The sequence below is a fragment of the Rhinatrema bivittatum genome, chromosome 3 (assembly GCF_901001135.1).
Source record: "Rhinatrema bivittatum chromosome 3, aRhiBiv1.1, whole genome shotgun sequence".
NCBI lineage: Eukaryota > Metazoa > Chordata > Amphibia > Gymnophiona > Rhinatrematidae > Rhinatrema > Rhinatrema bivittatum.
In genome coordinates this window covers 245,469,393-245,496,398 of record NC_042617.1, presented here as the reverse complement: position 1 = coordinate 245,496,398, position 27,006 = coordinate 245,469,393, and the positions used below count along the sequence as shown (strand labels likewise).

At 47.0% G+C, this 27,006-nt stretch overlaps 1 protein-coding gene across 7 annotated transcripts in view; it reads right to left on the bottom strand.

The window, feature by feature from the left end:
• The window catches only part of ENPP3 (ectonucleotide pyrophosphatase/phosphodiesterase 3), a 329,854-nt gene that overhangs the window by 180,712 nt on the left and 122,136 nt on the right, over window positions 1-27,006 (bottom strand). For 6 of the 7 annotated variants that reach the window (XM_029594399.1, XM_029594400.1, XM_029594401.1 and 3 more), the window contains 3 exons: window positions 23,212-23,291; window positions 17,351-17,470; window positions 11,503-11,612 (listed from right to left, as the gene is read on the bottom strand). In XM_029594399.1, the coding sequence (XP_029450259.1) occupies window positions 11,503-11,612; window positions 17,351-17,470; window positions 23,212-23,291 (310 nt within the window). The remainder of the gene's footprint in view (window positions 1-11,502; window positions 11,613-17,350; window positions 17,471-23,211; window positions 23,292-27,006) is intronic. The other variant, XM_029594402.1, reaches the window with a different exon arrangement.

Below are 27,006 nucleotides of genomic sequence, written 5' to 3'. Positions count from 1 at the left end.
CTAGGCCATTGATCTTCTCCTGGACCCGACCTCTGCTTTGCCCGACTACGCTATTGATCTTCTCCTGGACTCGACCTCCATTTTGTCCAACCACGCTACTCATCATCTCCTAGTCCAGACCTCCACTTTGCTTGACTATGCTACTGATCATCTCCTAGTCCAGACCTCCGCTTTGCCTGATCATGCTGCTGATCATCTCCTAGTCCAGACCTCAGCCTTGCCTTGCCACCGCTCCTTGATTGCCACCAATCCTGACTTCAGTTTGTTCTACGACGCCTCTATTGTCTACATCCTGGACTTGGCCTTTCAGGCTTCAGCCTGTTCTTGCTCGGGCGCCCCCTGTCAGACTTTGGTTCCCATTAGTGCCCGGGTCTCCAGGACTCTGCCTCGTCCAGTACAGACTCTCCAGTTCAGCTGTTGCTGCCTCTGGGCTGACCGTGCCATCCTCTCATCAACGACTACATATGGAGGCCCACCCAACTCCAGCCTGCCCTGGTACCCATAGGCTCAACCCGTCAGGAATGAGGGCTGGTATTGGTGAAGTTCCAGCTGGCCTCCGTCAGTCATCCCACTCTGTCTGCAGACGGTGGAGACCTGTATGATCCCTCCTATGGATAGCGTCAACCCCACCTCGGCCCAAGGGTCCACCTCCTGTGCAACACATCCTTTTTCATGGTAGGCCACCAGTAGAACCATTGAAGAGTGGTTAGGGTCCTGGACTGTCCAGGGTGTCCTGCGGTAAGGGAGTCATGAGCCCAATGAAGAACCCTCCAGCGTAGCTGAAGTGGGACCACAGTCTTCCCAGGCGGAACCGGGAAGGTGACTGTTAGAATGACCTTAGCAGGGTCAATTATATGCCATGGAGAGTCTGGAACATCCTCCAGGACGAAGGATCTGGAGAGGGCATCAGCCCAGCAATTCTTGTTGACCGGACGGTAGCGCAGCAGGAATTTAAACCGGGTGAAAAAGAGGGCCCAGTGGGCCTGGCGATGATTCAGACTTTGAGCTCGGTGTAAATACTCAAGGTTTTTATGGTCTGTATATACTGTGATCTGTGCTGGGCTCCCTCGAGCCAGGGATGCCATTCCTCAAAGGCTAGTTTGATAGCCAGTAACTAGATGGCCCGTGCCATTTTTAAAGATGGCGCTGGCCGTCCATTGCTCCTACCATGTGACGGGGCCGGCCAATGGCACGGATACCCTGTCACATGCTAAGGGCAAAGGGTGGGGAGACACTAAAGAACTAATTTTAAAGGGTCGGGCTGTGTTTTGTCTTACTTTTAAGTGCTTTTTCTTCCCCCCCCCCCCCCCCATAACGATAAGAGAACCCATGAAACTAATCATGGGGTTTCCTATCGCTATCGGGGACCCCCCGATATCTGACGAGATTGAAAATATCGTCCAATATTTTCAATCGTCAGATAAACGATTCACATCCCTAGTAAGTGGTGCGGTCAGAGTGGAGTAATGATGGATGAAAGAGCGGTAGTAATTGGCAAACACAAGGAATCTCTGTAAGGAGCGAAGGCCCGTAGGCTCTAATGCTTTTCAATTTTTGAGGATCCATTCTGAACCCTTGACTGGAGACTTATGTAGCCAAGGAAGGGAATGGTCTCCTGCTCTAAAGAACACTTTTCAAGTGTGGCACAGAGTTGGTTGTCTCAAAGGCGCTGGAAGACGCAAGAGACATTGTGACGGAGACTGAAGGTCCTTGGAGAATACCAGAATGTCGTTGAGATACACCATAACACATTGATATAACATATCCCTGAAGGCCTCATTCATTAAATTTTGGAACACAGCTGGGGCGTTGCAAAGGCCAAACAGCATCACAAGATAGTCAAAGTGGCCGACTTGGGTATTAAAAGCTGTCTTCCATTTATCTCCTTTGCGGATACAAACCAAATTGTAGGCTCCCCTGAGATCCAATTTGGAAAAAATTTTCGCTCCCTGGAGCCGGTCAAAAAGTTCAGAGATTAAAGATAGAGGATGGTGGTCTTTCAGGGTGATCTCATTCAAACCCTGGTAATCGATGCAAGGGCGGAGTGATCCATCTTTTTTCCCCACAAAGAAAAAACCCGCACCAGCGGGAGATTTGGAGGGTCGAATGAACCTCTTGGCCAAGTTCTCGCGGATGTACTCAGACATGGCCTGCGTTTCGGTGAGCGATAATGGGTAAATCCTTCCCCAAGAAGGCTCGGTGTTGGGTAGTAAGTTAATAGCGCAATCGTAAGTTTAATGATGCGGAGGCAGAGTGTCCGTGGTCTTTTTGGAGAACACGTCTGTGTAGGATGAATATTGTGGAGGAAGGCCAGGAGGTAAAATCGAAGTACTCAGGCAGGGTAGAGGTGAGATGGGTTCTAGGCAGTTGGCATGCAAAAGGATCCCCAACGAGAAAGTTGTAGGGTGGCCCAATCAAAATGTGGAGTATGTTGTTGTAGCCATGGCAGTCATAAAACCACCGGATGTATGGCCTTGCCCAGAATGTGGAAGGAGATGGACTCCACGTGCTGGGAACCAGTGCAAAGAAGAATAGGAGCTGTGGTATGAGTAACTTGACCAGGCAATGGCTCTCCATGAATGGATGAAAGAAGTAGAGGTACTGGGGAGTGGATGGTGGGAATCCAGAGGTGCTCCGTCAGTTGTCTTAAGATAAAATTTCCACCAGCACCAGAGTCCACAAGAGCTAGAGTGTGGAACTCTTGGCTATCCAGCTTGATGGATACAGGCAAGGTCAATGGAGGAGAAGGTGAAGTCAGGCCTAGGAGCAGTTCTCCTGCTGAACCTAGGCCTGGGAGTTTCCTGGACAGACAGGACATGTGACTAAGGCATGTCCAGACTTGCCACAGTATAAGCAGAGACCCGATTGCTGGCAGCAACCTTGTTCGTTGGGCGAAAGCTTGCTTCGGCCCATTTGCATGGGTTCTTCTTCAGGTTTATTTTGGGCCGAGTCTAACCTGGGGGAGGAAGACATCAACGATGGGATGAGCTTGGCGTAGATCCTCTGGAGGACTGGGTCTCCCGTGAACATTCCTGGAGACGTCGGTCAATTCACCCGGCAAGGTTGATTAAAGAGTCCAAGGATGCGGGCAATTCTCGAGCCGCCAACTCATCTTTGATTCGAGAGCTCAGTCCTTTGAGGAAAATGGAGCAGAGACAATCAAGGTCCCAATGGAGTTCAGATGCCAGTGTCTGGAATTCTATGACGTAATCAGCCAAGGACCTGGTGCCTTGACGAAGATGAAGAACCGTGGATCTGGAAGCGGATTTTCTGCCAGGGTCATCAAAGACGGAGCGAAATAAGGCAAAAAACCTGGGCAAATATCGTAGGACCGGGTCGGCATGCTCCCATAGAAGAGAGGCCCAAGCCAAAGCCTTACCATCCAGGAGAGAGAGGATGTAAGTGGTCTTGGTAATCACGTCTGGAAAATAAGTTGGTTACAGGCAAAATTGCATGTTACATTGGTTCAGGAAACCTCTGCACATCAGGGGGTTTCCAGAGTATCGTGGGGGTGCCAGTAGCAGAATGGTTGGTCAATGCTCAGATTATCCATAGCTGCTGCTAGTGCTTCCAAGGTTTTTGGTTGCTTGATGATCTTTTGAACCAGGCCAGGAATGGCCTGTATAGATGAGACCTATGCTGGGTCCATGGACTTGACAATCTGTTAGGTTTCGTGGACCCTTGGCCTGAGGTGGAGATTGATGCTACCTGAGGGGTAGAACCCCACAAGTCCCCATCGTCGGGAGGCGAGGTCAGCTGCAACAGGGATATGACTAAGTTCAGTAGAGAAGGAGACATCCTGCGTCACTGCCACATGATCGCAGGTGCCTGCACTGAGGTATACTGCGAGGTGCCCCGAGGAGTGGGATGGAGAGGCACAGTTCAGAGGAGTCGCAGTACTTAGCAGGTCTAGAGATATGATATACCAGAGAAGGAGCTTACAATGCAGAAATTCTCTACACAGGCCCTGAGGAGTGGGGAGCACGGAGACAGAATCTCTGGGGGAGTAATGTAGAGACTGTCCCAAGGGGCAGGACAGTGTAGCAACAGAGTATCTAGTGTAGTGATGCAGGGGCTATCCCGAGGAGCGGGGAAGCGCAGAGTCAAGTTTCTGAAGTAGTGACGTAGACTGCCCCAAGGAGCAGGGAGGAGAAGAGTAAAGCCACTGGTGTGGCGACAAAGAGACTGCCCCGAGGAGCAGGGAAGTGTAGAATCAAAGTCTCTGAAGTGGCGTAGAGGATGCCCCGAGGAGCGGGGAAGCGTAGAATCAAAGTCTCCGGTGTGGTAAAGTAGAGACTGCGCCGAGGAGCGAGGACACATAAGACGAGATCTCTGGTAGGCAATGCTGAGGCTACCTTGAGGAGTGGGGAAGCCAGCTGAAAGGACCTCTGGTAAGGAGCACAGGGGCTACTCCGAGGAGTGGGGAAGCCTGGAGACCAGGTCTCCCGAAAGGAAGCAGAAGCAGGCCCCCGAGGAGTGGGTACCCGAGCCAAAGTCCAGGTCAGAGGGTGGAGATCCAAGGCAGGAACCATGGGTCCGGAGAGACAGGTCAAGGAACTCGTTGCCAAGTCAGTTTGCATAGGCCAAAGGAGGTGCTTAAATATCTCAAGGTAATGATGTCATCAGTCGGGGACGGCCCAAGAGTTCCCGCCATTGGCCCTTTAAGTAGAAAATAGATGGCAAGCGCACGTGCCTAGGAAGGCCCGGAGTCGGAGCATGGGCTGGCAGCGTCCCAGCCGCCATATGGAGCAGGGAGGCTAGGAACAGCACTTCGACAGTGGCTGACCAGAGCCGCAAGTTCACCTGGAGTGGTGGGCCAGGCATGGCAAGATGTGAGTTGGTTTGGCCACAGCTGCCCGTGGCCAACGTTCATAACAGTATCCAAGCAAAAAATACTTAATCTAAACGATCTTTAACCAATTAACTGTACTATATCCCCCGGAACAAGCAGAGGACAAGGAAATTCATAATTAAGAACTATAATTAAATTTAGAATACGTCTTAACAGGACCTGTGCCAGTCTTCAGATTTACTCAGAACTATTAAAGAAGACAGATCGAGCGGACTCTCCAAAACTCCTCTTCCCCCCGGGTGAGATTCTGGACTGATCTGTGGTACTACAGTCATGAAAATTAGCAGGGAAGAATCAATTTTCCTTTCCCTGTATATACCAAATGGCTCAAAAAACCTCATGTATATAACATCCAAAAAAACCCACACCACTCTTGAGAATTACTTCATAATCTAATCGAAATATATCTAAACGGAATCAGTATCAGAGACAGTTGTACTGTTTCAATCTCCAGGCTCTTGCCCGCAATGGGCTGCAACCAGTATCATCAACGAGCACCAGATTTCACGTCATCGACTGCTTCCCACACTGCATTTTATTCAATTTTAATTCAAAACTTTTTATTTCATTTTTTAAATTATTTTTTAGAGCAAATATCTTTTTTTATATGCTTAAAAACCTTTTACCTAACCTTCCAAATTGGAAAGTACTTATCTTTAACTTTGAGTACAGGTTCTTGATCTTTTATTTTGCTCGCTGTGTTTAGCTTTGAATTAAAATTGAATAAAATGGAGTGTGGAAAGCAGCAGTAGATGACATGAAATCTGGTGCTCGCTGATGATACTGGTTGCAGCCCATTGCAGGCAAGAGCCTGGAGATTGAAACAGCACAACTGTCTCTGATACTGATTCCCTTTAGATATATTTCAATTAGAATATGAAGTAATCCTCATGAGTGGTATGGTGTTTTTTTGGATATACCCAGATCAGTCAAGACTCCTGGGATGAACCAAAGCTTCCCTAACCTGGGTGGGACTGTGAGAGTCCCGCTCAAAGAACACTTCTACCAAAGTTGTCAACAGCCGGAGCCTGGACATCCAGTCGGTAGTGTCTGGCAAAGATATGTAAAGACTTCCAAGTAGCTGCCCTGCAAATCTCTTGCGGAAAAAACAATTCGCACTCTGCCCAGGTGACCGCCTGCGAATGGGAAGAATGAGCTCTTAACCACTCCGGGACAGGACAACCACAACAAACAGCCTGTATATGCGGAACTAATGGTTTCCTTCAACCAATGTGCTATTGTGGCCTTTGATGCTTTTTGACTCTTTTTTGTACCATTCCATAGCACAAAAAGGTGATCCAACAGTCGTAAACCATTTGTGATCTCTAGATACCATAACAAGGCATCTGACATCCAGACATCTCAATTCCCTTACATGAGGCTTATCAATCTCCAAATTTGTAAAGGCCGGAAGCTCCACTGACTGTCTTAAGTGAAACGCTGAAACCACCTTCAGCAGAAAGAGCAGAACTGTCCTGAGCAAAATTCCATAGTCCAAAATCCACAAAAAGGGCTCCCTGCATGACAGGGCTTGAAGCTCAGCCACCATTCTGGCTGAATAAATAGCTACCAAGAAAACCACTTTGAAAGTCAGATCTTTTATGGTGGCCCTCTTAAGAGGCTCAAATGGCTCCTCACACATACCCCTAAGGACTAAATTAAGACTCCAAAAAGGACAAACTTTATGAACAGGGGGGTTCAAATGCTTCGCCCCACGAAGAAAACACATCTCATCCAGATGTGCAGCCATAGTTGCTCCATGAATTTTGCCCAGTAAGCAGCCCAAGACTGACACCTGCACTCTCAGGGAACTAAAGGACAAACTTTTCGTTAGACCTCTCTGCAAAAAAGCCAGAATCTACACCACTGATGTTCAATGAGAAATAACCCCCTGCTCCATACACCAAGACTCGAAGACTCTCCAAAATCGGACATATGCCAAGGAAGTAGAGATCTTCTGAGCTCACAGCAGAATAGAAATAACATCCCCAGATATCTTTTCTTCCTTAGTTGCCTCCTTTCAAAAGCCAAGCCGCTGGACAAAAGTAATCTTCTTGAACTGAAAATATAGGGCCCTGTCTTAGAAGATTTGGTAGATTGTTCAGCCTCAAGGGGCCATCCACAACTAGGTTGATCAGATCCACAAACCAAGGCTTTCATTGCCACTCCAAAGCCATGAGAATCACCTTTCCTGAGTGGACCTCTATTTTCCTTACAACCTTGCCCACCAGAGACCAAGGAGGAAACACATAGATCAGAATGTCATGTGGCCAATGGAGCACCAGGGCATCGACCCCCTCCACTCTGTGCTCTTTTCTGCGACTAAAGAAACACAGCTTCTTGGCATTCCTTTGAGTTGCCATCAAATCCATGTGAGAAGTGCCCCATATGCGAGAAATGAGGGCCATTGCATTCTCTGATAACTCCCATTCCCCGAGATCCAACCGTTGCCAACTAAGAAAATTTGCTTGCACATTTTTGGACCCTGCTGTTGGGGAGCGCTAGGAGAGGGATCCCACTTCCTGGGAGATGTGTGTCCTTGGGCCATGGCTCGACCCCAGAGGAACTCTGAAGAGGTGCCGCGGGAGGCGTGGCATGCCTGAGCATGGGCTGGACGGGAGCAAGGCTGGAGTGATGACTGGGAAGACAGGCCCTCCTCCGGACCTGCACACTTCGGAAGACCCAACAACGCAATGTTGGTCTTGTGAACAGTCCTCCGACCGTTCCCAGCCCTTTCGGACCTGCCGCAGGGTACAGCACGAAGCGGCAGGCCGGATGGAGGCCAGGGCAGCGAAGACTGGAACATGGATGCAGACGAGACTCAGGAACGACGTAGACTCAGGCATAGACGTGGACTCAGGCACAGACGTGGACTCAGGATGAGGTACTGGATGCACAGAGGTGGACTCAGGCACAGACGTGGACTCAGGACGAGGTACTGGATGCACAGAGGTGGACTCAGGAACAGACGTGGACTCAGGACGAGGTACTGGATGCACAGAGGTGGACTCAGGAACGAGGACTGAAGGAAGACATGGGCACTGTCCCTCAGGGCGCCCTACTCAGGCCACCCGCGGGACTGAGTCGCGGACCACCCTGTCCCATGCGCGCCCTACACAGCCCAGGAAGGCTGGTCGCGGACCACGCTGAGAACAGGAGAGCACAGGAAAGAAGAAGCGGTGGTTTACTGCACTCCTGGCAGTCGAGGCAAGTTGCTGCACTCCTGGCAGCCGAAGGCGAGTTTGCTGCACACTGGCAGCCTAAGGCAGGTTAAAGCATCAGGGTCAGGAACAAACACTAAGGATACTGGAACAAGAGACAGACCTCGGGGCTGGAACATGGGCATCTGGAACAGCAGGTAACATCAGGACTGGAACACAGACACTGGATCAGGAGACACACATCAGGGCTGGAACACGGATACTGGATCAAGAGACAGACCTTGGGACTGGAACAGCAGGCGGACATCAGGACTGGCACAGAAGGCGGACATCAGGACAAGACGAGGAGCTCCAACAAGTAACAGGAAACGCAGGACCTTGCAGAAGTGCTGGAGATCAGAGCCGCCACACTGGCCACTGGGATAGTGGTTCTCTTTGTGACAGCCAAGATGGAAGCAGCCACCTTCGGTACCCTCAACAATTCCAGTCTCCTCAGGCAAGGGATAAAGATTGTCCATAGCCTGCTAACTTTAAGACCTGTCTCAGAAGTATCCCACTCCCTGACCATTAATTGCTTAACAATCCTTTGGAAAGGAAAAGTCCTGGCCAGGCCCTGCAAACATGCCATGACTGGATCTACCATGTTCTGGTCCGGCTTCTCCTGCAGAACTGCTATTCCAAACTCCACCAAGACATGTGGGATCATAGGACCCAGCTCTTCTCTCTGAAAAAGGCGAAAGACCTTCAGATCGTCCTCATCCATGGAAGGAATCTTCCCCGGTTCCTCCTCTTGATCCTGACCACAAAAAGAAAGGGGGCCACCAGGAAGACCATCCTTCCTGGGGTAACCCATGGTTGGACTCCTCCGAGGAAGGGTCATCTGTGGTACCCCACACCACTGGACCTCTGATTTTCTGGATCCTCGTGGCCCCTGGTGTTTCCAACCACCTGGGCACTTTGCTATGCGGCCCCTCAGAAAGTCTATACCTGGGGGAGCAACTCCACTTGGATTTACTGGCCAGATATGCTTTGTGCAATAAAAACACAAAGTCCGGGGAAAATCAAGAAGGACCCCCAAATCCCCCTCCAGGGGATCAGGATCTTCACCTGACTGCTCTTCTACAGCCTCCTGGGCCTCATCGGGGCTCAAATCAGCTGGCGACAGTGCTGGTAGTAGATCCCCTCTCCCTGCCGCTATCTCCTCAGCCACCTTAAAAGTTTTCAAGATGGCCGCCATTCCCGCACTTAGCAGGAGTGGATCGGCCTCATCCTCCAGAGCAGCCAGCAACCTGCCTGGGTCGCGCTGCTTAACCGAACTGTTACAGCCCCCTGCGATGAACCCTCCCCCCAGAAAGGCAGCAGGAGCATCGGACGGCCCGGGAGAGCCACAAAGATTGTTCTCCACAGGCAGAGCAGCGGCTCACACGTGGCATGACTCGGCATGATTCTGACCACGCGGTAGGAGCCAGGAGCTGCAATAGAGCTACTGGCTAAGCGCCTGCCTCCAGCCACCACCAGCGATGGGGAGAGCATCAAAAACCAACCACCGCTTTCCTGTTCTTTCTTATCCTTTTTTTTTTTTTTTTTTTAAACTTTATGAAGAACAAGTGAGAAAAAACTATTTTCCTGAAGAAGAGTGGCAGAGGCTTCTCACGATTCTCGCTGAATGGAAGGGAGCCGGATCACCAACTGTCACTCTCAGTGCACTAGAAAAGAGCAATTTTGGTTTCCCAACTCCTACTCATCTTTAACCAGCTACCAGGGGGGATGGTCTTACCAGGACCTGCCAACCCCCTGGGAGGAATGCTTTTCTTCTTCTTTTCCTGTTTTTTTTTTTATATAATTTTTTTTTTTTACTATAATCCTTTTTTTTTTTTTTTTACTCAGGTACAGAACTGCAGGTTTTGCACCACCTCCATCTGCTGGAGACAGAGAAATACTGAGGAGATGCAGGTGGCACACTAGGTTAAGAGGTGATGCCTACAAAACTTTCTCTGTCTCCATCAGCTGGAAGGGAGGCAAAACTCAGGAGTCTGGACTGATCTGGATACGTACAGGAATCAACTATTCCATGAACTGAAATTTGTAGGGAAAAAAACTCTCAAAAATGAACCGAAAAACAAAAATGAATTTTTAACCCCTGCACACCACTACCGCCCAGCAAGGTCAATATATATTATAGGTAATCTTGATGCTATCAGACGGGAAGAGAGGTGCTTGCAATTCCAATTGCATCCTTCATTGATTTAAAAAGCCTCTACATTTGGTGAGATCTCAATCATACTTCAGAGGTGGATGCAAGTGCAGCATGGTACTAACAGCCTGTACTGGAGATGCCGGAGCAGGAACAGGAGGAGCTGGACCGGCAGCCATGTCGTAGAGATAACCAGCCATCATATTCAATTGGTCTTGCTGCTGTTTTAGCTGGTTGGCTAGATTGGCAATGGCGGAGGACTGGGATGAGTCCACCGAGCTCATGGCCTCAGCAAACTGTAATAATTGGCATGGGAGTGAACTCTTTGTGCTGCGGTATGGTTGATGCAGCCTCATAGGAAAAGCTACGAGGCCTAAACCGGCAGCTGGTGAACACGCCCTATAGTAGGACAGAGCTTCACATATATCAACCATCTCCCCTGCAGGTTGAGTCTTTGGGTTCCAGCAGCCAGAAAGCTTAGGTGGGTCACTAATGTGCTAAAGGGAGCAAGAAATCAAGGGCACACTCGGGTCAGGACAGGCAACAAGCTGGAGATGCAGCGACAGACCAAGGGACAGGGTAGGCAGCAGGCAAACATGGTCAGTCCAAGCAAGAGGTCAGGTCCATGTGCCAGGCAAGCGTGGTCAGGTCCAAGCAAGAGGTGAGGTCCAGGTGGCAAGCAAGCATGGTCAGGTCCAAAGTAAGAGGTCGATACCAGGAGGTCAGGCCGGAATGGATGAAGACACACAAAGGCACTGGATGAGAAAAGGAGAAGGGGACAAGGCTGGACAAGACAAGCTGGGTATGACAAGACTGAACAAGATGGCAGGGTTGGACGAGGCAAGACTGAAGACAGCAAGACTGGATGAAGCAAAGCTGGACAAGACAAGGCAGGAACCAGGAATATGTAGAAACAGGAACACAGAGAAACCAAGAATGCAGGAGCAACACATACTGGAAATGCAAAAGACCCATTGCTGAGGCGTCTGATGCACCTCTGGAAAAGTCTTTTAAGGAGCGGAGCCAATGAGATCATTAGAGGGCACCGCAGCTGTCTTCCTGCCGCAAGCCCTTCAAAAGGAGAGAATGTACATGTGTGCCTTAAAAGAAGTTGGGACAGTGGTGGCATGGCTATGTGCCTTGTCACACTCGGTGGTGTACATGCTGCATCAGAGTTGGTGCCTGCTCGTGGCATCAGGATGAGTGCAGCGGCTCACAAGTCCTTTCCGTGTGCCGCCAAGCCTAACACAGGTCTAATTATTTTATCATAAACATTTAAATGTAACTCAGCTTACTTGTCAAACATTTTATACAGAGTAGGGTAACTTCCATTGATAGGAACATCCGATCCTGGCCAAAAGAAAGTCCCAGCTTTCAAACCCTGATACATCGCAGTCAGCCAGATCTGTAGCAAGGAGACATACATGGTTTATGGCAGAACAAATATAATAGCTGCAAGAAGATAGAAGATATTTATATTCCTTAATATTGGATCACTTAGATGCCAATGTACATTAACATACATTAATTAGCTTGTGTTAATGACCTATATTAATGGCATACAAATGAGTTTTGCATTAATTTACTAGCGTTAAAGGTAGCACGTTTACCAGATGTTATCAGAAAAACTTAACTACACTTCCCTGAGGTGCAGTTGTATTTTTTGTACTAAAGGAAATATCTTAATTTTTGCAAGTTTTAAGATTAATTATTTTCCTATGTGCTAAGAGGGTAGTAAACTATTTTGCATAGTTTTGCATCTCAATACCTCATTAGCATAGGTTTTTGTGTTAAAACTATTAAAAATTAATTCACATGCATTAAATGCACTATTAACACATGTAAACAAGACTGCATAATGCTAAAAGTGCAATTAATGCATGTTAACGCTTATCACAGGCATGCACTTTTAAGCAGTAGCCTCTTAGTTAACAAGTTCTACTTTCTCATAGGGAAATATGAAATTGTAAATGTGCAAGTGAAAATGGTTTTGAATCTTCATAATGGATTTTATATTTATAATCCATTATTTATAGTCAGAAAACATTTTTATCTAATTTTAACATTTCATCTGCGACAAATGATAGAATTTCATGGACTTTGTCTTTCCCTAGTTTTCTGGTCTCTAATCTGCAAACACAAGCCAATAAACCCTGCAAACAAATAAATACCTAGATTATGGGCAGGATATATTTTTTTATTGCCATTAAGAAAATAAAATTGATTTCCCTGTATCACCCCACTGGAAGCTGCTTTGTTGCCACCTTCATGTATCTGTTTTGCAAAATATAAAATGACCAAAGATTGGAAATATTCAGCCTGTGGCTGATTTTTCTCATACTGACAGGCAATATATTTAGGTCAGCACAGGGGATTGTTATCTGTTTCTTACAGTGTTTTTCACCCCATATTTGATTTGCTGCACATTTCTAAACTTAGCACAACAGAGGATCCCATGATTAATGAAATAATGTGTACCAATATAAAAATTTAATGTATTGAAGTTTTAATACATATAATATAAAAACAATGCACTACAGAGACCAGTTTTTGAGTCTGGTATAGTAGTTTATTGAATAATTTGTTTGGTTGGTATGGCCTTACACCTTAGAAGAGGTAATTTTCAAAGACTTACATGGAGGTTGTGCATGTAAGAGCGAGGAGCGCAGGCAGGCTCTTACCTTCACGCGGCCAGTCGGGTCACTGACGCTATTCTCTTCGCGGTGGGCCTGCCGCCGTCGCCGGGCTCCTCCCCGGCTGCTTCCGGTCCAGCGCGGCAGGGTCGGGCCGCCGGGAGCTCCCTCATGTGGCTGGGGACTGCCGCTGTCGCTCCTGCTCCCCCGAATCAGCTGGGGCCATCCCCGCAGCTGTTTCCACGAAGCCGGGGTCTTCAGCCGGCAGGGAGGCCGTCCCTGCCGGTGCCTGCTGCAGTCCGGGTCCTCGCCCGGCAGGAAAGCCATCCCTGCCGGTGCCTGCAGCCTTCTACAGCTTCCTGCTTCTGTCTTTGAGGCTGGGAGCCGCTCCTGCAGCCTGCCACCTCTTCACCTCCATGGCAGGGCTGCTCCGCTGCCTGCCTTGCTTCCTGGGCCCTCCACGTGGCCGAGGATGCAACCTGCGGATCCTGCTTTTCTTCCTCTCCAGCTTCCTAAGGCACGGGCGCACGCCTCTCACCTGTTCTTCAAGGGCTAGCAAGGTGTGGCCCTCTGCTGACCCCTCCCTGGGCGTTGTCCTCTTCAGCCTTACAAAAGGGCTCAGCGTCCATTCCAGCTTTGCCTTCGCAAGGAGTTGGTCACTCCTGGGATCCTGCTGTCCTTCACTCCAGGAGTCGTTCTTGTTCCAGCACTTCTTCAAGGTCCTGTGTTTCCTGTTCTTCATTGGAGCTCCTCGTCTTGTCTTATTGTCTACATTCCAGTCCTGATGTTCACCTGCTGTTCCAAATGTCCATGTTCCAGCCCTAAGGTCTGTCTCCTGATCCAGTATTTGTGTTCCAGTCCAGATGTTTGTTCCTAATGTCCGTGACCCAGCTCTGTTGTTGCTTCTCCTGATCCTGAAGTCCGTGATCCTGTCTTGCTCTCCTGAACCCCTGGTTCCTCGTTCCTGAGTCTTCTGTACACTTGGTACCCTGCGGCAAGCCATGTCGTGGTCCCCGACCAGCCCCACGGGCGGGCTGAGTAGGGCGCTTCATGATGCAAGCCTTGTACCTTGTTCCTGAGTCTTCTGTACGCTTGGTACCCTGCGGCAAGCCATGTTGTGGTCCGTGACCAGCCCCACAGGTGGGCTGAGTAGGGCGCTTCATGATGCAAGCCTTGTACCTTGTTCCTGAGTCTTCTGAAAGCCAAGTACCCTGTTCCTGAGTCTTCTGAAAGCCAAGTACCTTGTTCCTGAGTCTTCTGCAAGCTTGTTACCCTGCGGCAAGCCATGTCGTGGTCCGCGACCAGTCCCACGGGCGGGCTCAGTAGGGCGCTTCATGATGCAAGCCTTGTACCTTGTTCCTGAGTCTTCTGAAAGCCAAGTACCCTGTTCCTGAGTCTTCTGAAAGCCAAGTACCTTGTTCCTGAGTCTTCTGCAAGCTTGGTATCCTGCGGCAAGCCATGTTGTAGTCTGCGACCAGTCCCACGGGTGGGCTCAGAAGGGCGCTTCATGATGCAAGCCAAGTACCTTGTTCCTGAGTTTTCTGAAAGCCAAGTACCTTGTTCCTGAGTCTTCTGCAAGCTTGGTACCTCGCGGCAAGCCATGTCATGGCCCGCGACCAGCCCCACGGGCGGGCTGAATAGGGCGCTTCATAATGCAAGCCTTGTACCTTGTTTCTGAGTCTTCTGAAAGCTAAGTATCTTGTTCCTGAGTCTTCCGAAAGCCAAGTACCTCGTTCCTTCCTGCGCTGGTTCCGCTCCCGCGGATGTAGGACAGGGTGGTCCGTGACCAGACCAGTAGTACTGGCTGAGTAAGGTGCCCTGAGGGATTGCGCCACTGTCCATATACCCCAAAGTCTCATCTGTGCATCCAAGTACCTCGTTCCTGAGTCTACGTCTGTTCCTGAGTCTCACCTGTGCATCCAAGTACCTCGTTCCTAAGTCTCGTCTGTATCTCCATGTTCCGGTCTTCGCTGCCCTGGCCTCCATCCGGCCTGCCGCTTCTTGCCGTACCCTGCGGCAGGTCCGAAAGGGCTTGGAACGGTCGGAGGACTGTTCATAAGACTATCATTGCGTTGTTGGTCTTCCAAAGCATGCAGGTCCGGAGGAGGATCAGTATCTCCAGTCTTCAGTCCAGCTTCGCTCCTGTCCAGCCCATGCTCGGGCATGCCTCGCCTACCGCGGCACCTCTTCGGAGTTCCTCTGGGGTCGAGCCGTGGCCCAAGAACACACATCTCTTGGTAAGTGGGACCGCTCTCCTAGCGCTCCAAAACACAACTGGCATATATGTACACAAGTAAACCCTGCATAGTAAGCAAATTTTCAGAAGGGTGAAAGTACTTGCATAGGGTCACTGCAGCACAGAAACATATGCACATTCAAAGAGGGTGCTTTGAAGGCATTCAGGCATGGTTTATAAGCACATTTATGCGTCTTATAAATGGAATTCATGTCTGTGTCATCAAACATATGCTCATGCTTTTACAAGTGCTAATAAAGCCATGAATATTAAATCTAATTTCTCTTTTGACAGCAGCTTTTGGGTGGGAGGTCTGGAACACGTGGTGGAGGGTGTGGTGAACTAGCGGAGATCTAGGTGAACTAGTGCTTGGAATACATGCATAAGCATTTTCATAAGCGAGGGTTATTATGCGGAATCCTGCGTTTAAAAAAATACATGTACTGAAACACGTTCTTACGTTATAAGCAGAGATATGCAATATTTTGTAAACTGTGTGGCTTCTGAGGCACAGTTTATAAAATATAGGTGTGCTTACTTGTGTGTGTATGTGTTGAGTTATGCACACTATTGAAAATTACCCTCAAAAAGTCTTGTATATGAATTTTACAATATAGAAATTAAAAAAATTAAAATGGAATATAGGTAAAAAGTATTTTGTATGCAACTTTTATTATAATTAAGAGTTGCTGCTTTCTGATTGGCTGAAGTTTTGCTACTATGAATAAATAAATAAAAGATCCATAATCAAGTTAATACGATTGATTGTCACACTTTTTTGGAGTGTTCTACACCAGCTCTTTGCAGCACTGAGAGCTTCCATACTGTCCCCATATGAAATCCACACTCAGAGGGAAACATGATTAACTGTAAGACTTAGAAAATCAGCATCCCAAGGCTTAGCCTCCTCGGACATCATTAGGGTGCAATTTTGCACTCAGAAGTCCATTGTCTTCTAGTGCCTCTTCTGAACACTTCTTGGTACCCTGCTGCAGAGAACTGGATGGTAGGGATGTGAATCCGCAACGTATATGCCATATTCGTTGTATTCCTGGGGGTTCTGAAACGTATAGCGAACCCCCACGAATACATCGGATCACCAACGAATAGGCCCCCCCACCCTCCTGACCCCCCCCCCCCCAAGACTTGCCAAAAGTCCCTGGTGGTCCAGCGGGGGTCCCGGGAGCGATCTCCTGCACTCGGGTCGTCGGCTGCCAGTATTCAAAATGGCGCCGATAGCCTTTGCCCTTACTATGTCACAGGGGCTATCGGCGCCATTTTGAATACTGGCAGCCCCACAGCCCGAGTGCAGGAGATCGCTCCCGGAACTCCGCTGGACCACCAGGTACTTGGGGGGGGGGGGTCAGGAGGGTGGGGGGTTGTAGATAAATAATTTTAAAGGGTTGGGATGGGGTTTTTTGGGGGGAACGAATGCATTTTTGACATATGAACAGATCAGGGGCCCCTGAGAACGGATGCAATGGATTTGGGCCCCTACGAATCCGAATCCCAAATGGGACGAATCCATCCCTGCTGCACATCCCTACTGGATGGTGTACATAACCCTCCTTGTGGATTACAAACAAGCTTAAATTACAGGATATCCACAGTGAATATTCTGGCATATCTGCAAACATTTGATGACAGGACTAGGTGTATTTGTGTAGTTTGATAAACTAGAAAACCAGCCCTTGATGACCGAGTTTGTGCACCTCCTGGGCGAAGCTTATTGGTGGCCTGCTGAATCCAGAAGGAGGGTCTCCAAGTAGGCTACACTCCCCTCCCACAAAATGTGTGCCACCATCCCCATTACACAGAGAAATCCTGGGCCCATAGTCAGCTAAAGTTTGCACAGGTTTTTACTCATAATGCACAGGCTTGATTCCTGGGTCGAGGCTCTCCTGCCTGGGCTAGTCAGTGCTGGGGAGATTGTATCCACAGGTCCTGACAGTGGGCCCTGGCAGGAGGGAGTCTCAGGTATTGTACGATGGTGACACGACTGTGGGGTTGCAAAAAGGCATCAGTGCATGGCCCCTGGTCAAGGACTATTACTGCAATAACTTGGATAAGTGAGTTGGGAAGGGAGGGTAAAACAGGATAAGAATCACCAGATGTTGTGAATGAAGGCTCATGGGACTAGATTTGACTAAGTTGAAAGCCCAAAGGAGCAGGAGAAAATTGCCTGACCCCGCCCCCTTCTCATTCCCCCACCCCCCAAAAAAAATGTTACAATAAAGCAGAAAAAGTCTAATTTTAAGTTTAATTAGAACATACTGGCTGTCCATTCCACCAGGTCCTGTTAAATTTTTCATTTCCAGACAGAGAAAATGACTTGTTTAATTTCACATCATACATATTGTTGTCAATGATACCACTAGACTCTGGATATAAACCCTACAAAGGAAAAAGAATAAAGATGGATTAACTTTACTGAAAAAAAAGTAGAAGTTCTTTCAAGACAGCACTGCACATGTTCAACCTGTGGGATCATTATTGTTAAGGAATTTAGCTTCATGAAATGGCATGTGACAAATGGAGAGCTGTCACTGGCCAGAGCGGATCTTATTATCTCTTACAAAATTTACACTTCAATTACCAGGCTCTCTCTGCCGAAACGCTTCTAAAATGGGCAATTAAAGGCTCTTTCCTTACCAGAAGTGGTAGGGATATAAGCACACTAAGACATTTTTGGCCATTGGGTAAGACAGATCTTGCGGTCTTTCCCAGATGAGTCTAAGGCATATATCTAGGGTGTACAGGCGCAGCAAGAATTGCCCCACCACACCCTCCCTAGGAACATATTGCTCATATCAACTAGTTCAGCTCTATAGCCTCTCTTAATCTGCTTGGAAGTGCCGAAGAAGTGGAATATAAATAAATAATAATAATCATGTTAAATGAATGACATTTCAAGAATTACAAAACAAATATGGTTTGTCTGCCTTGCAAAGCTATCAAATGACTTCAGCTTCGGCACGACAGTATATACTAGCAAGTAATACTGAGCTAACGCCATGATCCAAAGAGCCACACTATATAACAACCTGCACTGAAATCTTGTCATCGTCCAAGATAAGATCACATTTTTATCAGCACATCACAACTTGTGTGGAAGTAAAATGTCTTGGAAAGGAAAAAATGTTATAAAAAGATTTTAATGCTACATTAACGACTTATAGTTGCGATTTGGGGAGAAGACCCTATGGGTGTCATTACCAGCATCTATAACACAAAACATTATTTTCTGTGGCACAAAGAACAATTTAGGGTCCTTGTAAATTTGCTAAGTTCCTGATACAAGCAGATGACAAATGTTGGTTTTCTTTCTCAGAATAAGGAACAATTTCTTGTTCATGTTTGAACACATACTGACAATCGCTTTGGGAATGGATTTGTAATATGTTCAAGGAGAGCTTTGCTCTAGAACAGGATTTATCTGTTTACCAGAGTAGGCTGATGGATTTTTGTTATCCTTAGTCAGGGTTGAATTTAGGCATAGGTGACATATGCGCATGCCTTGAGTACCAAATTCTGAGGGCGCCCAAAAACTGGGACTCTTCATGGGGGTGAAACGCCTCATTACTGATTCTCTCCTTATGGGTGCCATAATCTTAATAGTCCTTAATAGTGAAATTAATATTAAATGACTGGAAAGGTAGTGCACATACTGAGACGAATGTGTGATAGAATAATGTCAGTATTGTTAACATGTACAAGTACGAAGCAGTAGCTGAGAAAAATAAAGCAGGCTCTACCATTTCTATAAAACATATAAACCTAAGGATTATGAAATCCTGTTGGCAATTAGTGATAGAAACTGTGAGCCCAACATTAAAAAAAAAAACAGCCGGATAAGTTGGAGTTATCTGGCTAAGTTGTGCCGTTGAATATTCGGCTACAGTAAGCGAGCGCCACTTAGCTGCATAACTCAGGGGCGGGGAATGGGCAAATTGGGGAGGAGTTGAGTTAGCTGAATAAGTTATTCGGCTAACTCTGATATTCTGAGATAGTCGGATAAATTATCCAGCTAACACTGTTCAGGACACAGGGCTATTCTAAAGTTAGCCGGATAAATTTATCTGGCTATCTTTAAGCTAGGTGGATATATTCAGTGGCACTGCCACACTGCTGAATATCCCAGCTAAGGGGTCAGATTCATTAAGGCTTTTCTCCCATTTTGTCTCTATGGGAAAAACTCTTAGGGGTAGATTTTATAAATTGTTCGCGCACCAGGCGCAAACAAAAGTACGCTGGATTTTATAAGATACGCGCGTAGCCGCGCGTATCTTATAAAATCCGGGGTCGGCGCGCGCAAGGGGGTGCACATTTGTGCAACTTGCGCGCGCCGAGCCCGGCGCGCGCTGCCTGTTCCCTCCAAGGCCGCTCCGAAATTTCTTTCCACCCCCGCACCTTCCCCGGCCCTATCTAAATCCCCCCCTACCTTTGTTGGCAGATTTATGCCATCACCCGACCCCGGAGGCCTCGACCATGCCCCCGGGCCGGCGCCACGCCCCCGGTCCCGCCCCGAACCGCCCCCTGACCCCGGACACGCCCCGGACACGCCCCCCCCCGCCCTCTTACGAAGCTCCGGGACTTACGTGCGTCCCAGGGCTGTGCATGCGCCGGTGGTCTATGCAAAATAGGCGCGCCGGCGCGCGAGTGCCCTGCGCGCATAAATCCGGCCGGATTTACGTGCGCAGGACTTGTAAAATCCGGCCCTTAGTGAATCGGTTATTAAGTAGCTGGATAAATGTCCCTATGGGACCCATCTTAGAATATTTCTTGGTTTGAACTATAACTTGTTTATTTTTGTTTTGCTGTACTTATATTATTTTGAAGTAAAAACTAAAATATTTTTGAACTTACAAAAATTACAATATCTAGGAGAAATCATGTCATATATTTCAAGTTTGCAATACATACCTGTGGCAGCACTAACGAGTGACAAGAAGTTGGGACAACCCCCCCCCCCCCTCCAAAAAAAACCCAAAAACCAAACAGAGGACCAAGTTAAGGGACCAGACATACAAACTAAGCAAAGTAAACATACATTGACAAGTAAGGAGGACTCCAAAATCTGCCCCTTACTAGCAGTGTTTGCCCTTTAGTGGAATGGCAGTTGTAGCCTAACAGGTCATCCTGCCAGCAGTGTTGAGTCAGAGGTGTCCATCCAGACTCTGCCCCATGGGCGTGCGAGGTCAGAGCACGGTAGGTGTGTTAGTGTAGTAATACCACTCTTCATTGGGAGGGGTCTATGTGTTAACAAAACTCCTGTGTCCATCCAACATAGAAGGACTTGAGAATCAGCCTTAGAACAGGGCTGAGGGAGCAAGGGTCTCTCTCTCTCTCTCCACAGGTAGAGGGCCTGAAGAAGATTCAGGGCTCCAGAAGGTCCAGAGAGAGTTTGGAAGAGTTGCTGCTGAGAAAGCATCAGACTCTGAGGAGATCTAAGAGAGAAGGGAATGCTGCAGAATCTTGGATGAGGGTAACAAAGAGCTGTAAGGGGAAATGGTCTGCTTGGAAAAATCCACAGTGTTGGCTGATCATGCAAATCAGCCAAAAGCTCAAAGAGGAAAGAGAGAAAGGAACTGAGAAGATCTGCAGTACCCAAAAGGTGCTGGGAGGGCCCAGGGTGGATGGGTATGTGTCCCAAAGAGCTTACCTATTTGAGGAGGAGTATGTGAGACAGACAGATTTGGGTTTTCATATTTTGGGACTTTGTGTATAGTGCGGGGCACTACCCTCTAATGTACTGTTGGACTTTGATTTATTCTCCTGCCACCAATTTCAGTATTTTGAACAGTTTTTGAAGTGAAGAGTGATTATTGGGGTGACAGGATTGCTGTGCAGAAGAGCCCCAGAGAGAGATAAAACCTTAAGGCTCCTTGAAAAGACTGTTTCCCCCTCTCTGTGCAGAAACCCTGGGAGGTCATGGGGCTTTGCCTGGTCCATGGCCCTTCTTGACCAGGATAAGGGCTACATATAATAGAAAATAAGTCCTATTTTAATACAGAAAATCTACTCTGGTAATGTAATTGGTGCACTGCTGGATTATTCTTGTAAGCTTATGTAACCCAGACCACTTTTTGCGTTATTAATACTCCTATAGTCTAGTGCATTTAGGGAAATAATTAGGGGAGTATCTATTCATTGACAGCCTTCCCACTGGCGGAGCTGTAATAGATTCCCTTGGTCCTGAGGTTTTATAGCAGAGCTGTGCCATAGGCTCTGGGGGAAGTCTAAATTGAGCGTGAGAGGTTGTATTTTCCTACGTTGGATTTTGGGCCATGCTGGAGCCTCAGAAGCCCTCCAAGATCCCTCCAGGATAGGTCAAAGGGGCTCCACTGTTGTACTGGCCACATGAGGTACAGAGTGGCTGCTCTGGGACTAATTTTGGGATTTTGTACGTTCGTTTAGAGGAGCCCAGCTGATGGCCTGAGCCTCTCTGAAGCCCAGTGAATGGGGAACCTTGGACTGAAGACGCCCAGTGATAAAGGAAGATCTGCCCAACAAAGTGGTGACCCATTGCAGCGGATTCCTGCAGTTATTTAAGTTGGGGAAAAAGATTTGCTTTCCAACATCTGGGAGGAAGTGTTTTCTACCCCTCTTCCTGCCCATCAAGGGGACTGGCAAGAACTGCAGTCTGCCAAGGATTCCTACCACTAGGGATTCCACCGGAAGATTAATCTACTAACTGTGAGTAAAAGATCTACATTCAAGGGAGGACACCCATCTGGCGTTCACAAAAAGCCCTGAGGGATGGAAACATGAATTTCTGTGCCAAGATAGATTTTTGTGCCATCAGGAAGGGTTTCCTATCCATCCAAGGGGGCGTAACCCAGAGGGACCACTGCACAATAGGGATGTGCATTCGTTTTGAATGAATGAGCAATCCACAACGTATAGGTCCTTATTCATTGTATTCGTGGGGGTTCCGAAACGTATGGCGAACCCCCACAAATGCATCGTATCACATGGTAGGAGCACCATTGACAGGGGCTGACCAATGGCACCGGTAGCCCCTGTGACATAGTAAGGGCAAAGGCTATCGGCGCCGTTTTGAATACCGGCAGCCGATGGCCCGAGTGCAGGAGAATGCTCCAGGACCCCCACTGGACCACCAGGGACTTTTGGCAAGTCTTGGGGGGTCAGGAGGGTGGGGAGTTGTAGTTAATTAAGTTTAAAGGGATGGGTTTTGTTTTTTTTTTAACTTTAATGGGAAACGAATCCCATATGTAACTAATGGACGAATCAGGGTCCCCCGAAAATGGATGTAACGGATTTGGGTCCCAACGAATACGAATACCGAATTGAACGCATCCGTCCCTGCTGCACATCCCTACTGCACATTGTAATAGGGATGTGGATCGATTCCAGACTCGTTTCTGGTATCGAGTTCAGGTAAAAACCACGGGAAATCTTCGTTCCTGTGATTCTTACCCATTTTAATTGGCTGTGTCGTGCCGAAAAAAACCCAAAACACCCAACCCTTTAAATTTAATTCTTTCGTATCCTACACCCCCCAAAATTTTTAAAATACCTGGTGGTCCAGCGGGGGTCCCAGGAGTGATCTCCTGCTCTCGGGCCGTCGGCTGCCACTAATCAAAATGGTACTGATGGCCCTTTTCTCTTAGCATGTGACAGGGAATCTGTGCCATTGGCCGGCCCCTGTCACATGGTAGGAGCACTGGATGACCCTATTAAAAAGTAGGCTGAATTTCGCATGCATTTTAATACATGGTGCACACTGTTTTTTTTACTGGGATTGATATGCAAAATCTTCTAGTAGCAAAATAGCATGCAAAAATTAACATGAAATTTCACAGAAGAAATAATTATACCTTAATCTGGCCTACAAAGCCAATTTTGTGTGCAGTTTTGCACCGCACTCATAGTTAAATCAGTTGCTTCGCATGATTTTGCATCACAGCAGCTCATTAACTATGAATTTGAATATAATTTTGCATATGCAAATTTTTAGTCTGTGCAAAGGAGGTAAGCGTCACAAAGATGGCTTTGCATGCTAAATCATCAAATAGCACGCATTAACGGTCAATGAAGCCAGTCTCATGAAATTTGATCTCCCATTAGTATATCAGCTCCTTAGTCATCTATTTACTGTAGCAGTCACTTACCGTGACAATTGTGTAATGATTAGGGAAGGTTTTGGTTGGGTAAGCTGCCCTCATGTACTTTGAATGTGTTCCACATGTTTCTGTAATAGATTATAAAATATGTTTATAAAATAATCTTGTACATACCATTCTCATTTTGACTATTAACTACTTTAATAAATACAGGAAATCATGAGACAATAAAACGGTTGTAGCTAGGGTTGTGATCTCTGGCTAGACCTGTTCCTGTACATCATGGAATGGGTTTTAAGACTTGGTTTGTCACTCATTTGCTATGGAGTGAGCGGTTTTCCCCAGTAGAATGTACGGTATGTGGTGTGTGTGTCAGATGTTTCATGTGCATGTGAAATTCAAGTGAGGAACCTAAAATAATACTGAAAAATCACTAGTAATGTCCTAAATCTTCAATTTAAAATGAGTACTTTTTATTAATTGCTTAGATAATGTGTTAATTGTATTCATTTCTTTTAAATTAAAAAAAAACCTAAAAGAAAATAGTATGCTATCACAAAATGAATGCTACCTTTAAAATTAATTCATTAGACTTATATAAAATTAAAGAAAAGTTATCGTATTTACATTACAAATGATGGGTCTGTTGCTCTGCTCATGTTATCTTTACCTTTAAAACCTGATTTTGCAAACAATGACGAGATAGCAGTCTCCTGGAATAAATGAAACCAATCAGCAGTGTCCTAGACAGGGGCAGATTGGCCTATCGGGGGATCGGGCATCCCCTGGTGGGCCGGTCGTGCTAGTCACGTGGTCTGCCGAGCGCGGCTCTGTCACGGCGAGCTCGGCAGACCACGTGGTATCTCCTGGGCTGGCCTGGGTGGCGAATCCCCGGGCTGGCTTTCATCGGGAATCCGCTGCTGGTCCTAGAGATTGACCTTTCATTCTGGGAGACTCCAGGACAATCCTTAAGGCTTGGTAGCCCTAGGTGTAGATTTTAAAAGAAGCACGTGCGCACATCCCGGCATGCACACATGCGCGTGCATGTTATAAAATCCGTGGGCCTCACCCACATGCGTGCCGGATTTTATAATCCACGTACACATGTGCGGGCAACGGGCACAGGAGGGTCTAATCTTAGAAACATACGCGTGGTGATGAGATCGGGCCTCTCCCAGTTCCCTCCCAGTCAGCTCCAATTAAGGAGCGAACTGGGAAGGAACTTCCCAACACCCCTACCTATACTCCCTCCCTAATCCCCTCTCCTTCCCATCCCCTAAACCCGTTGTCCTACTTTTTTCTTTTTTTTATTTTGTTGCTTACTGCTCCGTTGGAACAGAAGCAACTTGTGTGCACCAGCAGTCCCTTCCCCGGCACAGTGGCAAATGGCCGCTGCACCGGCTGCCTCCAGCCCCGCCCCTCCCCGCCCATTTCCTTTGGCCCAGTACTTCTGAGCATAATGGGAGTTATGCATGTGGCTGGGCCCCTTTGAAAATGCGTGCAGCGCGCACAAGGCCTAGCCACGCACGTAAACCCCGTTTTTTACGCTCGTGGCTGATTAAAAATGTGGCTACTAATTTGTGCGGTATTTGTGTAACTAGATTCTATAACTGGATCGCTCCCAGGACACAGGAAGGTAATATAGAAGGTACTGCATATCCCTTGTAAGAGTTCATATGGTGTGGTCCTAGAAAAACTCTGAAGAAAATAGGATAAAACATAAGCATTGTCAAGTTAAGTGTAAAACATTGATAAAACAAGCGAAGAGAGAATTTGAAATGAAGTTGGCCATAGAGGCAAAAACTCATAATAAAAACTTTTTTAAATATATCCAAAGCAAGAAACCTGTGAGGGAGTCGGTTGGACCATTAGATGACCGAGGGGTTAAAGGGGCTCTTAGGGAAGATAAGGCCATTGCAGAAAGACTAAATGAATTCTTTGCTTCCGTGTTTACTAGTGAGGATGTTGGGGAGATACCAGTTCCGGAGTTGGTTTTCAGGGGTGATGAGTCAGACGAACTGAACGAAATCACTGTCAACCTGGAAGATATAGTAGGCCAGATTGACAAACTAAAGAGTAGCAAGTCACCTGGACCGGATGGTATGCATCCCAGGGTACTAAAGGAACTCAAAAATGAAATTTCTGACCTATTAGTTAAAATTTGTAACCTATCATTAAAATCATCCATTGTACCTGAAGACTGGAGGGTGGCCAATGTAACCCCAATATTTAAAAAAGGCTCCAGGGGTGATCCGGGTAACTATAGACCAGTGAGCCTAACTTCAGTGCCGGGAAAAATAGTGGAAACTATCCTCAAGATCAAAATTGTAGAGCATATAGAAAGACATGATTTAATGGGACACAGTCAACATGGATTTACCCAAGGGAAGTCTTGCCTAACAAACCTGCTTCATTTTTTTGAAGGGGTTAATAAACATGTGGATAAAGGTGAACCGGTAGATGTAGTGTATTTGGATTTTCAGAAGGCGTTTGACAAAGTCCCTCATGAGAGGCTTCTACGAAAACTAAAAAGTCATGGGATAGGAGGCGATGTCCTTTCGTGGATTACAAACTGGTTAAAAGACAGGAAACAGAGAGTAGGACTAAATGGTCAATTTTCTCAGTGGAAAAGGGTAAACAGTGGAGTGCCTCAGGGATCTGTACTTGGACCGGTGCTTTTCAATATATATATCAATGATCTGGAAAGGAATACAATGAGTGACGTTATCAAATTTGCAGATGATACAAAATTATTCAGAGTAGTTAAATCACAAGCAGACTGTGATACATTACAGGAGGACCTTGCAAGACTGGAAGATTGGGCATCCAAATGGCAGATGAAATTTAATGTGGACAAGTGCAAGGTGTTGCATATAGGGAAAAATAACCCTAGCTGTAGTTACACGATGTTAGGTTCCATATTAGGAACTACCACCCAAGAAAGAGATCTAGGCGTCATAGTAGATAATACATTGAAATCGTCAGCTCAGTGTGCTGCAGCAGTCAAAAAAGCAAATAAAATGTTAGGAATTATTAGGAAGGGAATGGTTAATAAAACGGAAAATGTCATAATGCCTCTATATCGCTCCATGGTGAGACCACACCTTGAATACTGTGTACAATTCTGGTCGCCGTATCTCAAAAAAGATATAGTTGCAATGGAGAAGGTACAGAGAAGGGCAACCAAAATGATAAAGGGGATGGAACAGCTCCCCTATGAGGAAAGGCTGAAGAGGTTAGGGCTGTTCAGCTTGGAGAAGAGACGGCTGAGGGGGGATATCATAGAGGTCTTTAAGATCATGAGAGGTCTTGAACGAGTAGATGTGACTCGGTTATTTACACTTTCGAATAATAGAAGGACTAGGGGGCATTCCATGAAGTTAGCAAGTAGCACATTTAAGACTAATCGGAGAAAATTCTTTTTCACTCAACGCACAATAAATCTCTGGAATTTGTTGCCAGAGGATGTGGTTAGTGCAGTTAGTGTAGCTGGGTTCAAAAAAGGTTTGGATAAGTTCTTGGAAGAGAAGTCCATTAACTGCTATTAATCAAGTTTACTTAGGGAATAGTCACTGCTATTAATTGCATCAGTAGCATGGGATCTTCTAGGTGTTTGGGTAATTGCCAGGTTCTTGTGGCCTGGTTTGGCCTCTGTTGGAAACAGGATGCTGGGCTTGATGGACCCTTGGTTTGACCCAGCATGGCAATTTCTTATGTTCTTATGTTCTTATGTTCTTAATGATTAATGCTTTAAAGTTTTATCGTTCCAATGTTCCATTGTTTAATACCCCAATGTTTTAATGTTCGAATGTTTAATGGCTCCCCCAATTGTTTCCATTGAAT